This window comes from Scardinius erythrophthalmus, assembly GCF_964197995.2.
Source record: "Scardinius erythrophthalmus genome assembly, chromosome: 15".
NCBI lineage: Eukaryota > Metazoa > Chordata > Actinopteri > Cypriniformes > Leuciscidae > Scardinius > Scardinius erythrophthalmus.
The window spans coordinates 40607157-40620657 of NC_138235.1; the positions used below are offsets into that span (position 1 = coordinate 40607157).

At 36.7% G+C, this 13501-nt stretch overlaps 1 protein-coding gene across 4 annotated transcripts in view; it reads left to right on the top strand.

Moving 5' to 3' along the window:
* Positions 1–13501, top strand: part of LOC308703321 (NLR family CARD domain-containing protein 3-like) — a 316889-nt gene that overhangs the window by 57251 nt on the left and 246137 nt on the right. For all 4 annotated transcript variants that reach the window (XM_081386699.1, XM_081386700.1, XM_081386701.1 and 1 more), the window contains exon 9: positions 11873–12046. In XM_081386699.1, coding sequence (XP_081242825.1) covers positions 11873–12046 — 174 coding nt within the window. The remainder of the gene's footprint in view (positions 1–11872; positions 12047–13501) is intronic.

Here is a 13501-nt window from a genome sequence, read left to right on the forward strand (position 1 = left end):
ATGGAGAAAAGCTTCTTTATATGCCATTGCCTACATTTTAAATGGATGTCTGCCAATAGGCCTAAAACATTACATATATGGTTATTGTGACAGAGACTGGGACTCCAGGTTAATAAGATTCTGACTGAGTAGCAAGATATGAATTCAATTGTGATTCTGTGAGAATTCACAGATCCAGTTTCTCTTTTTTAATCTTCCCCTTAACATTTAAAGGAATCTACATGTATGTGTGTGTGCTCAAATATGGCTTCTGGAGAGCAAATGAAGGATAAAATATGAATTACTAAACAGACATTAATTAAGCAGTTCCCCATACTTTTAGAGTTACAACTAAAACCACTAGATGGCAGCAGCGTATAAGAGATGAACTGACAGCTAGTAAATCTTTGAACATGGAGTGCTAATGATAATAAATGTAATATGTCAGGCTCACAAAATTGAAGTGCTATAAAAGTTGTAGAAATGACAAATTCAATGTGCATTGTATTAAAAAAATCTTTATTGATATGCAAATAGACAATAGACATCCAGCAAAAGAAAAATGGCAAGTGATGTATGCCCTCAAATCTGTAGATGTGCATGGATTTGTCCTGAATCCCTTCAAGAACTCGGGAGCAACTAGAGTATACACACCTTCTGTATAGTGTAACGTGTCATAACGTAATTGTGTGTAGGACAGTGAGTGAGTGAGAAAACGTGTGTGTGTGTGTGTGTGTGTGTGTGTGTGTGTGTGTGTGTGGGATCATCTTTATCTTTAGCGTGCGCAAAATATGTTGTGGAAATAATTCTATTCAAAAAGTGAGGAGGAAGAAGACAAGTTGAACCTTTGAAAAGTCAAAGTATCAAAATGTTTATTTCTTGCAAGAAATTGGCATTCACATACAGAGAGCATCTGATATGAGAAGGCAAGGGGTTACTTCCCTTTGCCAAGGTTATATACCCTTATATACCTATTAGGGATGTCCCGATCAGGTTTTTTTGCCCTCGAGTCCGAGTCATTTGATTTTGAGTATCTACCGATACCGAGTCCTGATCCGATACTTCTATAATACATAAAAAAAGAATAAAGAAGAGCGAAAAACAGATCCTGGATGTTCCTTATTTTTTTATTTAATTCACCTTATTTTAACATTCAACAACTCTGTTAACAAACAGAGCACTTCTGTGAGGTAGCTTGAACAATCAAGTAATAAATAACATAAATTCTTCACTTTTGGACTTTACAGAGTCCAAAAAAAGAGAGCTCTGTAATTGCATTCTTACTAGTAACAATTCAATTGTAGAGCTCTCTAATTGTAATTCTTACTAGTAATAATTCAATTGTAGAGCTCTGTAATTCAAAATGAATGGAAGTCAATGGAGACATATGACTAGTAAAAATTCATTTGTAGAGCTCTCTAATTGGAATTGTTACTAGTAAGAATTGAATTAGAGAGCTCTGTAATTGTAATTCTTACTAGTAATAATTGAATTAGAGAGCTCTGTAATTGTAATTTTTACTAGTAATAATTGAATTAGAGAGCTCTCTAATTGTAATTGCTACTAGTAAGAACTGAATTGTAGAGCTCTCTAATTGAATTCTTACTAGTAAAAATGTAATTACGACGAATAACGCTGGGTACAATTTAAGCTAAAACGGCTTGCCATAAAGTCACCTTTATTTATATAGTGCTTGACAAGATTGTGTCAAAGCACTTAAAGGTATCAAATTGGAGGATAGAGTGTCACTAATGTATAATACTAAGATTAAACATTCAATTTTCAGTTAAAGGCATTTCATTATTGAATTCAGAGATGTCATTGTCTAGCTCAGTTTAGTTTAATTATATCTGTGTAATCAAATTGATAATCTCTAATGAAGGCAAACTGCAGAATTAAATCATATTTTTTAAAATAAAGTTAAATAGGCACAAGTTAATTTACATTTGACCACAGTTAAAATATTTACTTCTAAGATTCCTCAGTCAGATTATATTAACTTATATATTATATATATATATTAAATTACAGTGAAAAAACGAGACAACACACTCATAACAACAATACTAGGCCATCTTCGTTAATGTTTCAGAAAAGTTAAAATGAGAAGTTACAGTGGAGTTACAGTTACAGTTATAGGGGAATTCAGAAAGAGGTGACCCATTGATGCTGAGTAGCATACAGTTACATGCTGCTAAATGGTCCCCCTGGAGCTTGTTCGTTAAGTCTGTTTTCAGAATTTAAAAAAATGAGTGATGGGAATGGGATATTGATAGCCAAACAATCTTTTGGGTGCCCGCAACCCGCTTGCAGTGTGAAGCGCGTGTCCGCTCTATTCTCCGACATGCCCGCTCGCGGTGTGTTTTTAACGCGTGTCCGCGCTATTCTCCGACATGCCCGCTTGCAGTGTGAAGCACGTGTCCGCTCTATTCTCCGACATGCCCGCTCGCGGTGTGTTTTTAACGCGTGTCCGCGCTATTCTCCGACACGACACGTGTGGTGTTAGTCAACGCGCATTTGGAGAGAAGTTAAAGTGACAGCTCGGCTAGTATGGGAGTATCGATACTTCGGGACATTAGTATTGGTACCGTTCGATATTTATCGAAATATCGATATTTTTGACAACACTAATATATATAATATATATATATATATATATAGCGATTGTTCATTCTAAGTTTACTCAAGTGGAAGAATGTGACTAATAAACTTAGGCCTACTAGCACTATGCATTATATTTCGAAAAATAAGTAATTATCTTAATATCAAAACCTTTTTAAGTTTTTAACTTTCTTGTGTTATCCTCGACAGTTTTGATTAATGTATAATGTCACTGTGATGACTTCATGTTATGCATTTATTTATTTTTTTACTGTCTAATAAATCAAATCAAATCAAACCTTAAATTTTCTCTGGACTCAATGGTAAATACATGTCTGACCGTTGGAAAGAACCAAAAAAACTAGAAAATCACATTCATGACGATTTATGGTGATTTTATTTCCGTTAGACCTTTGCTTACATTGACGCTGATGCATTAAAGAGGAGGGGCTCCCCTGTTCCAAGATGGCGGCTCTATTGACGCATTCGTTCCAATGAACTGGGGCCGGTTTCACAAAGCTATTTTAGACCGGTCTATAGTGTTAGACAAGTCTAAAATTTGCTCATAGACAGTCTAATGCAAGTTAGACTGTTTCACAAAAATAAAGACTGACTTAATTTAGACCAAAAAATAGACCTTACCCCCAGGCTAACTTAGGTCTAAGACTCTATGTTACCTTGGCAATTAGCAGTAACAATCAGTTACATTACAAACTGCCAAAAGAAAAGGGAAAATGGCTCACAATTGAAACATTTCTTCTTGTTACTAACGTTACATTCCCAAGTAAAATGTCCTTGTAACTGTTAGGGCCGTTACATAGTCAATGCGAGCAACGATCGACGCGCTCCCTTTCATACGCAAGCGTCACGGGCGATGCGTGAAATGCAATACACCGTGACTGTTCAACCGTCTATTTCGCTTCAAACGCTTGCTTTATAAGCGCGTCCTATTCGCCTTCGACGCGCGAATGGATTCAAAATGTTCAAGCGTCGAACTAGACGCGATAGACGCGAATTTGACGCTCTATTCGCGTTTGGTGTGAACGCTGCATAATAACAGGCTGCGATGTCAAGATTGCAATGCTGGAATGTGTGTGTGTATGTCAGAAAGAGAGATGGCACGGGCGCGATCGAACAGTGGAAACATAAGAACATACTCCGTCATTTATACTCCTCCAACAAACACATATTTTCCGCTGGGGTAAAATGCACTGAGCGGTTGAATGCGCTTACTCGATCCGCCATGTTTTTTGTTTTGAAAAGTGTCTTATTTTACCCAGAATGCATTGCAGTGTAATCCTACTTAAGATAGTCAGAGTCTTAAGTGCTTTGTGCAACGGTCTGATTTAGATGTCTATCTGAAGTCTGACTATCTACTATATCTAAGCCATAGTCAAAGTCTATCTTTGTGAAACCGGCCCCTGTGCCGTAGCCCAGGCGACATCTAGTGTTTATATCTATGCAGCGCGAGCAGCTCAAACAGCAAGGATGTCATCTGACACAGTAAGCCTGATATTAAAGATGTTTACTATTACTGTACTAGTAAAAATGTGTACTTTTTTTTAGCAAAAACATTGATGCGTTATTAATAACTAGCAATTTTTTTGTTCTTGTATTATTTTCATCAACAATATGGTTTGATTAAAATAATGTCCTTGTCCGTGCGGAGGCGAGTCCAGTTTATTTCTCCATGGCACATGCATTTTGTTTCTTTATATGCAGCCCAATGTTATCCAATGAGTTGTTTGCATTATTTAGGTATTTTATTTTAATTGTATTACCTTTTTGGTAACACTTTACAATAAGGTCTCATTTGTTAATGCATTAACTAACATGAACTAACAGAGAGCAATAGCCTTTATTAATGTTAGTTAAGAGGATTTTTCAGAATGATTGTGAGGTAGACTTGAGCTGAAAGAGGGGCTTTCATGACTCTTTATTGTTCATTATAACCTCTTCTTTTACAATTTTTCTATATTTTATGTGATATATAGTTTTAATTTGTTATATCAGCTTTGATCACTGAAAAAATGCGTTGGATCAAAGTAAAAAAATTACTTCAACTTATTACAAGTAATCGATTTACTACTTCTCAAGTGAGTTTGAACAAATCAAATTTCTATGGTCAGTTGCAACTAAAAATATTCTTTTTAGAATATTTTATATTTCATGTTTTTTACATGATTAAATCACAAATTATCACAGTGTTTTTGATTAAAGGTGCTATATGTAGTTTTTCTACTAAAATGAATCCTTTTTTTATTGCCTGTGTGTGAAGGGGTTGTAATCTCACATTAAAATGATCCACTCTGCAGGTTTTGCTATAACCTCGGAAAGCTGTGAATGTGCCGGGTCGGATTTACCGCGAAATCCAGTGACGTGACCTGCACGCACGCTCCAGAGCCTCTCCTCTCGTCTAGTCTACTGACTTTGCACTCAACAGCAACGACACTGAAACTTATGACATGGACTTGTCACTTATGCAATTTACGACATGTCTGATACACTAATAAACGACCTGCTCCCAGCACAACACAGACTCCAACACAAACTCCACATATATAAAAAACCAAAAAAAGTTTTTTCTGCTGAAGCTCGTAAGGCCAGACGTGAATCGGATCAACTACGGACGAAAACACGGATCAACATCGGCAGGGCATTTGAATCATGGAGAAACCTTATCTACAAACCTAGAATGTACATTTCCTGAAGAAATTTCCTGAAGAAATGTGAAGTGGTGCTTTCAGTGGCAAAATCCGGCACGGTTGCTAGGGTTCCATACTTATCATGGCACGAGCATGGAGCATTAGTTCAACGTCAAGCTGATAAAAGCTGATAAAAGTAGCCTATTATTGTAATGTGACCGAGCGTTTATACAGGGTTCGCCTAACACTCAGAAATAAGAAAACAATAAACGATGGCAGTTTGAACTCTTCTCCACTTTACTATGCAACACCTCAGATCACCAACTCCAAAAACCCGCGACACTCCAGTACCAAGTGCGCATGACCCATGCCTATCTACGGCAAGCCCCGAGGGGAAAAATACATTGCATACACACATATACAATGAGCGCCAGTACATCCAGAATTAGTGCATCATAACAGAATTCAACAAAGTCTGTTTCAGTAACGTTTCAGTGGGAGTTTACCTGAGTTTCCAGCATGTTGTGTGATGCTTTCTCTTGTGTGTTGCGTCTCAGTCTGGCCGGTACCCAGAGTGCTCGCTCATGAGTTCCAGCACGAGCACTCGCTTGTAAACTTATTGGTTGCAATCTGAAACATCACCGCTAGAGGCCGCATGAAAACTACATGTAGCTCCTTCAACTTAATTTTTTTTTAAATCAAAAATCCAAATAACTACAAACAATGTTGTCACACTGTGGTTTCCTCAGGAACAGACTGAAGACTCGATTATAGCACAAACTCAAGCTTTAACCCTCTGGGGTCTAAGGTGTTTTTGGGGTCCTTGAGATGTTCTGACATGCCCTGACATTTGTGCTTTTTTCAGTTGCTTATAAACATATTAATGGCAAAAAAAAAATTACACACTATTTAGCACAAACAGGGCTACCATAATATGTGAGCAACAAGAATGTACATGTCTGCATTTTTGAGAGAATAATGTTTATGCGTGGTAATTGAAAAAACTAAAAACTAAAGTTTCTGAAATAAGGCCATAAAACACATTCTAAATATGTGCCAATAAGACTTTTGTCTAATGGATGTCATCATCTAGTGTTTTTTCTTCAAAATGATGTGAAAATCACCCTGCCTTATCATTCACATAACACAATACATTGATTTGAATTTTGCAAAGCACTTTCTGTTTGGAAAGGCAATATGCGGAGTGGGCGTCAACGATCATGCACATTTAGTGGTTCACACCTGAAGAGACAATGGGGCCTGCATACTTAATTAGCCATTCATTCAGGTGAGTCACTGAGCCACAAGAATGCAAGAGCAACAGTTGGAAGCATCTCAATTCTTTTTTATTTTTCCACATATTGTGCTTGCAATTTGACCTATAATATCCAAGGAAAACATGTCTAGTAATTGTGCAGTTAATTCTCATACTGTATTTTCAGTTTTGGAATATTTATCCTCTCCCCAAATTTGTCACTAATAAAACACAATAAAAATTATTTAAAGAAATAATTTTATAGGCTTATATTTACCTTTTAATAGTTTGTTTACACCTTGTAAATATATTTTTTTATTAAAAAGGTTACAATTACAACAACAATTCAAGTGTAATCTTTCTTTGTAAAAACTAAAGTATACATTTTATCATACATATTTCAAAGTTAAGGATTTGATTGATTATTTGATAACTTTATTTTTGACAAAACATACTATATTTAACATGAGCAAATATTGGCAAACAAAAGCTTATTTGAGGTGGCAGATATTTTACAGTAAAAATGTATAATATATCCAAAACTAATCAACGAAATGTTGTCTTTCATATGTCTGTAACATAGGTCTTTCATTTTTATTATAAGAAATATAAATGTTAATTTGCAATTTAATACGTTACTTATACAAATACATTTTATTTCAACATATTTCAGTCGATTTTTACTCCGTATAGCAATACAGTTTGCTAAAACCGAAACATTCATTCACAAACAGAAACGCCTGACTGTAACGTTGTTTTTATGAAATATTAGGGCATATAAATGTTAATCTTCAGTTTAATACGTTGCTTATACAAATAGCCTACATTTTATTTCAACATATTTCTGTCAATTTTTACTCAACTCAGTATAGCAATACAGTTTGCTAAAACATCATCATTCATTCACACAGAGACGCAATTTAAATTTAAACTGTCTTTTTGCGAGCTGTGATAAACAGCGCGCATCTCTGCGGCTGCCGTTCATTCATTCACAGAAACGCAATTAACTTGAGAAGGAAAAAAAAACTTACTACATATTCGGATCCTCTCTCCTGCAATACCCGCACTCTGAGGTAGATTTTCCATTATTATTATTCCTCACAGCGCTGCCAGATGGTGTAAACAACATATGATTAAACTTGTGTTTTCTCGAGCTGATATGGGGGCGTTCACAGGTTTGCTTGGATTGCCTCAGTAATTTGCGTTTGAATAGCATGCGCTCTCCGTGGGCGGAGTCACATTACATTTGAATTAGCTCTAATGAGCTTGACTGGAATCACTCTCTTTTAATACAGATTTCACAAGATGAGAATATTTGTTTTTTATATAAATTACCTCATTTAAAAGAAGATAATTCAAGCTTCATGCTTCTGTGTCTGTATGCCTGTTTGACTGAGTATTCGCTGAGTTACAGTTCATTTTCGGACGCGTTTCAGAATGGTCTTCACTGACAGAGAGAAGGCAGAACTCGCATCACGTTTATTTTTCTTTATTTGGCAAAAAGCACAACACTTTGTTTTTATTGTGAGTATACACAAAAATAATACACATTTAACAGAATCGATTGATGTATGAAACTTGCTTGTAATATCAAAGTCCACAGAGCAAAATTAATTTCTTTTGAACTGAACTGAAAAAAAAGCGACCATATCGCGCCGGCGCGATTGTCGACCCCAGGGGGTTAATAATAGTACTTGGAACAAGCTGACAGGGAAAACACACATAAACACAACGGAGATCGGACAAAGACTGAAGGAAAGGGAGCATCTTATATAGCAGACAGAAACGAGATCATTAATCAGACACGGCTGGGACAAATGAACTCAATGATAGTAACCATAGAAACAAAGGAGTGGCGGGAAAAGAAAAGGAAAACAGGAACCAATCAAAACACAAACTGAAAGTCCAAACATGAACGGACACGTTATCTACAACTACACGTGACAGTACCCCCCCTCCCGAAGACGCTTAACGTGTAATTAAACGCAATGCGTTCGTAATCTGGGCTCGTCTGCTATTCTGTAGGCTGCATATGCTTTATTAATAAGGTGTGCACAGAATTTGATCTTTTAACATGACTGTCTTAGTACATTAAGCCACGTGACGCCGCGTTTTTCACGTTATAAGCATAATGTCCTGTATTGGGGGCTGCTACTATTTGCTTCAGCTTTTCAAACGTAGAAGTATGATAAAGACATGATAAAGACATGATAGGCTATATACGTTTTATGTGGATAAAGGCATATTTTGTACATGACTACACATGTCCTTAAAAGGCCTAGAAAATATATAGATTTAACGACATAACATCTCATTATTATGACAAAAGATGTTGTTAAAATGACATAACATCTCGTTATTACGTCATAATTGAGTGGATAAAATAATATGTATGTGGCAGCAATTCACCACCGTACAAACTGCCTTGAGATCAGGCTGAACTATTAGGCCGACACTTCTGAATACATAATACAAACACAAACACATAAATATGCTGTTTAAAGCTCTTCCAGTTGTGGTTCAGGATCAGGGTGGACACACTGGAGTGTAGAAGCTAAAAACTGCAGTGTAATGTCACAAAACACACACACACACATAAAAAACCTGTAGTGTAAATGTATGACCACTTTAAAAAAATAAAAGCTTTGACATGACCATTTTGTTGTATTTTTGTGTTAATGGAATTAAACTAAAACCATTTTATTTCTATTTATTTGATGTTTTGTTGGGAAAATAAATATTAGACAGATTCTTCTAAAAAAGGCATTGTGGCGCACTCCAAACATCTATAAAGGAAACAGAGACATTACGTTTGTTTCCGTTATTTTACAAAATCTGAAAATCTTTAGTAAATGTATGAATTATGTCTTGGTTTTATCTGTATGAGCATAAATCACGGAGTAAGCGTTTACTCTCTTGGAAGGAATAAATCCAGTGGTCGCGCCGCCGCCTCTGAATAAAATACAGTCAACCAAACATATAAAATGTTACACCGCTCAATCTGAATAGTCTGTAATATAATCTGTGAGGTTCAGCGTGACCACCGCCTCTCTTCTGCTCACCAAGGCTGCATTTATTTGATTAAAAATACAAAAGAACAGTAATGTTATTAAATATTATGACAATTTAAGATAACTGTTTTTTCATTTTAATATATTTTCAAATGTAATTTATTTCTGTGATCAAAGCTGAATCTCAGCATCATTACTCCAGTCTTCAGTGTCACATGATCCTTCAGAAATCATTCTGATATGATGATTTGATGCTCAAGAAACATTCATTATTATTATTATCAATGTTGAAAACAGTCGTGTACAATTCTCTTTCAGGATTCTTTGATGAATAGAAAGTTACACTTTACTATATATTCATGTAGAAAAGAGCTGTTTTACATTGGAATAATATTTCACAATATTACTGTTATTTTTAATGAAATAAATGCAGCAGAAGAGACTTCTTTTTAAAACCTTAAAGATATTAGCAATCCCGCACGTTTGGCTGGTAGTGTATCTGCATGTATTGCTCTGGAATCATCATTCGTCTCCACAACTGCATAATTACACCAGTTGTCTGTAATATGATGGTATTGTATTATACAATAAGCGAGTACATCATGAATGCCTTTTTTCAAAGCGTGTTTTGTCCTATCCTGAATCACTACGGTAAGCCTGTAATAAGCGTTTAGACTCGGACTACTTTACACCGGTCGGGTCACACCGCGGCGGAGTAACGTTAGCCCAACGCCTGCAGGACTCACCGCGTCAGAGACATAAACAGAGAGAAGTTTATTAACTGATAAAGAGCGCTGATTCATCCAGTAGTGAAACAAGTGAAGTCTTTATGAATCAATCATTCAAACCCATTTTAAAAATAGTATGTTTCACCTGTCTGGATCTTACATGTGTGTTCAAGCATATTCTACCCTTTCTGAGAGGGTGTTCTCCACTGCTGGAGACACTGTAAGCTATAGGAGAGTCCCAAATTCTCCAAGAGGATGCAGAAATGTGTATTTTCCTTATTTTTGCAAATGTTGCTAATTTGTTGACATTACCAGTCTGTTAAACTCATTTGACAAGTATAAGAAATAAACACACACAGGATTGTGCATTTTCCCCTTACTGCTATGTTTTATTAGTTGTTTTATTCATTTTATTTAATGGGAACCGGAAACGGAAAATGTCTTACGATTCCCAACCCGCTGTTCCCAATAAGCTGTTTCATGACGACTCTCTCTGGGTCAGCGGCAGCGCCAACACAGATTTAAAATATTGCGATATGATTTAGTCAAAGGTTTAATAGACAGACGAATGTGAAGAAGATTGTGTGTGTGTTTGAATGGAGATCACAGTATTTTAAAGATGAATCGTGCAGCTCTACTGTCTTATCTCTCTCTCAGCATATGAGCAGCGCGAGGGCTTTCAGTGCTTTCAGTCTCACGTCTCTTCCACACGTCCACTTGAAATGGATATTACGACACTCAACACTCATATGCTGCGTTCATGTCATCTCGTAAAGATTGTCACATACAACAACACATTATCTACAAGCATAGCGATAATTATTCAATAAGAGAAAATAAAGGACTAAATTTGAAAGTTGATTAAATTAACTAAAATTATACATTTATAACTATACAAATAATTACACACTGCATACAGCACAACACCATTCTCTGATCAGATCTTTGAAATCAAGCCGTCGTGCTCAATCGTGTTTAATAGACAGCATGACCAGACCATTCAGTGTTTCCTAAGACAGTGTTCACTAAAACATTGACAGGATCATTGAATCAGTGATTTGAACTCTGTAAACTAAATCAGTTCTGTTCATGAATGAATCATCTTGACTGGTTTATTAACGGGTTTCTCCTATTCACGGCAATGAACCGACTCAAATGATTCATTCAAGAATCGGACATCATTACAAATGTATATCTATGACTAGAACGACATCGTAAATGTTGATCGATTCCTCACAGAAATCGGCTCCAAGTCTTCAGAAAGCCTAAATATATACATCACTGGACTAGTTTTATTGTCACTTGGTGATTTTCCGTTTCTGCCCTGCGTCCTTTCTGAATAACCCGCGAACAAGCGCACACACACAGACACACACACAAACACACAAAAACAAACACACACACACACACACACACACAAAATCAGACAGACACACACACGTTCCTTAAAATGTTTACAAATACATTAAACACACACACACACACACACACACACACACACGTTCCTTAAAATGCTTACAAATACATTAAGCGCACACACACACACACAAACACACAGACACAAACACACACACACACACTATGTTATGTTATTTTTTAAGTGTCATGTTTATCTCTGGATATAGGCTTAATGTGTGTCATTGTTCTCTACAGGTTGCAGAGGTGTGGTGTGACAGATGAAGGTTGTGCTGCTCTGGCTTCAGCTCTGAGATCAAACCCCTCACACCTGAGAGAACTGATTCTGTCATATAATAATCTAGGAGACTCAGGAGTGAAGCTGTTCTCTGCTGGACTGGCGAATCCTCACTGTAAACTGGAGACACTGTGGTAAGATCATACGTTACTCTCACATGAAACTGTCACTAGGGGCGTTTCCATTACCGATTTGTGCAAAACTTTTGCGATTTTTTTTATTTTTATTATTATTTATTTATTTATTTATTTTACTTTTTTTTCCTTTCTAAATGTCGACAAAAAGTTGTAGCGAAATGACGGCGTTTCCATTAACCGATGTTATGCGATTAAAACTTCAAGGTCAAGGTAGCATTTATTGTCTCCCTTAGGAGAAATTTGTTTTAGATTAGGGAAACTGCTGCCACAGCAAGACATAACACATATAACATACAACATATAAAATGAAAATAAAAGTAAAACACATTCCAGTCCCAAAATCCTACATCATAAAAACAATACATATATCATAACACAACACAGCCCTCAGTTCCTGCCTCTTGTACCCTCATTTATCTTCCTGCAGTTGCTCATTAATTAATTGAATAGACAACGGTAAAAATGAAAACTTATATCGGTTATACTTGCATAATGTAACCCTGTATCTTCGACCAGAGTTCATCAGCGTATACTCAGGATACAACACATGCGAAGGGTCTAATAAAATCTTGCTGGCCTGCTGTGTGATACAACGCTCAAAAATATCCTGTAACGAGCTAATTGTCTGTGTCCCCATGATTTTTCCTGCCACTCTCAACACATTATTTATTTGGGCTCTCAATTTTACTGTTAAACTTCCGAACCAAACAATAATTCCATACCTTAAAATTGACTCAATCGTTGCTTTATAAAAAATTAACATGATATTACTGCTCACTCCAAACAATCGCAATCTCCGTAGAAAATGTAAACGCTGGTGGACCCTTGTGCACACCCATGATACATGTGTGTGCCACTTAAAGGAATACTCCACCGTCTTTTCATATTAAACTATGTTATTCCCTTAACTAAGACGAGTTGATACATACCTCTCTCGTCTCAGTGCGTGCACTCAATCGCTCTGGCGCGCGGCGAAACTTTGTTCACTCAGTTCATTCAATACGGGCCAAGCAGAGAAGCTACCAAACACCTCCACGGTTTCCCTATTTAAACACAGTTACTCGCGTAGTGTAACTCGACCTAGGACGGTGACACAAAACAAAACGTTGCGCTTTTCTAAGCGTGTAAAATGGATAACTATATTGTATGGCGGAATACCATAGCAAGTGCTTGTGAGCACTTCGTCTTGGCGGAGTAATATCTTCACCAGAGGGAGCGGGGGCCGGTGAGAGGATTTTTCACGAGTGAAGATATTACTCCGCCAAGTCGAAGTGCTCATAAGCACTTGCTATGGTATTCCGCCATACAATATAGTTATCCATTTTACACGCTTAGAAAAGCGCAACGTTTTGTTTTGTGTCACCGTCCTAGGTCGAGTTACACTACACGAGTAACTGTGTTTAAATAGGGAAACCGTGGAGGTGTTTGGTAGCTTCTCTGCTTGGCCCGTAT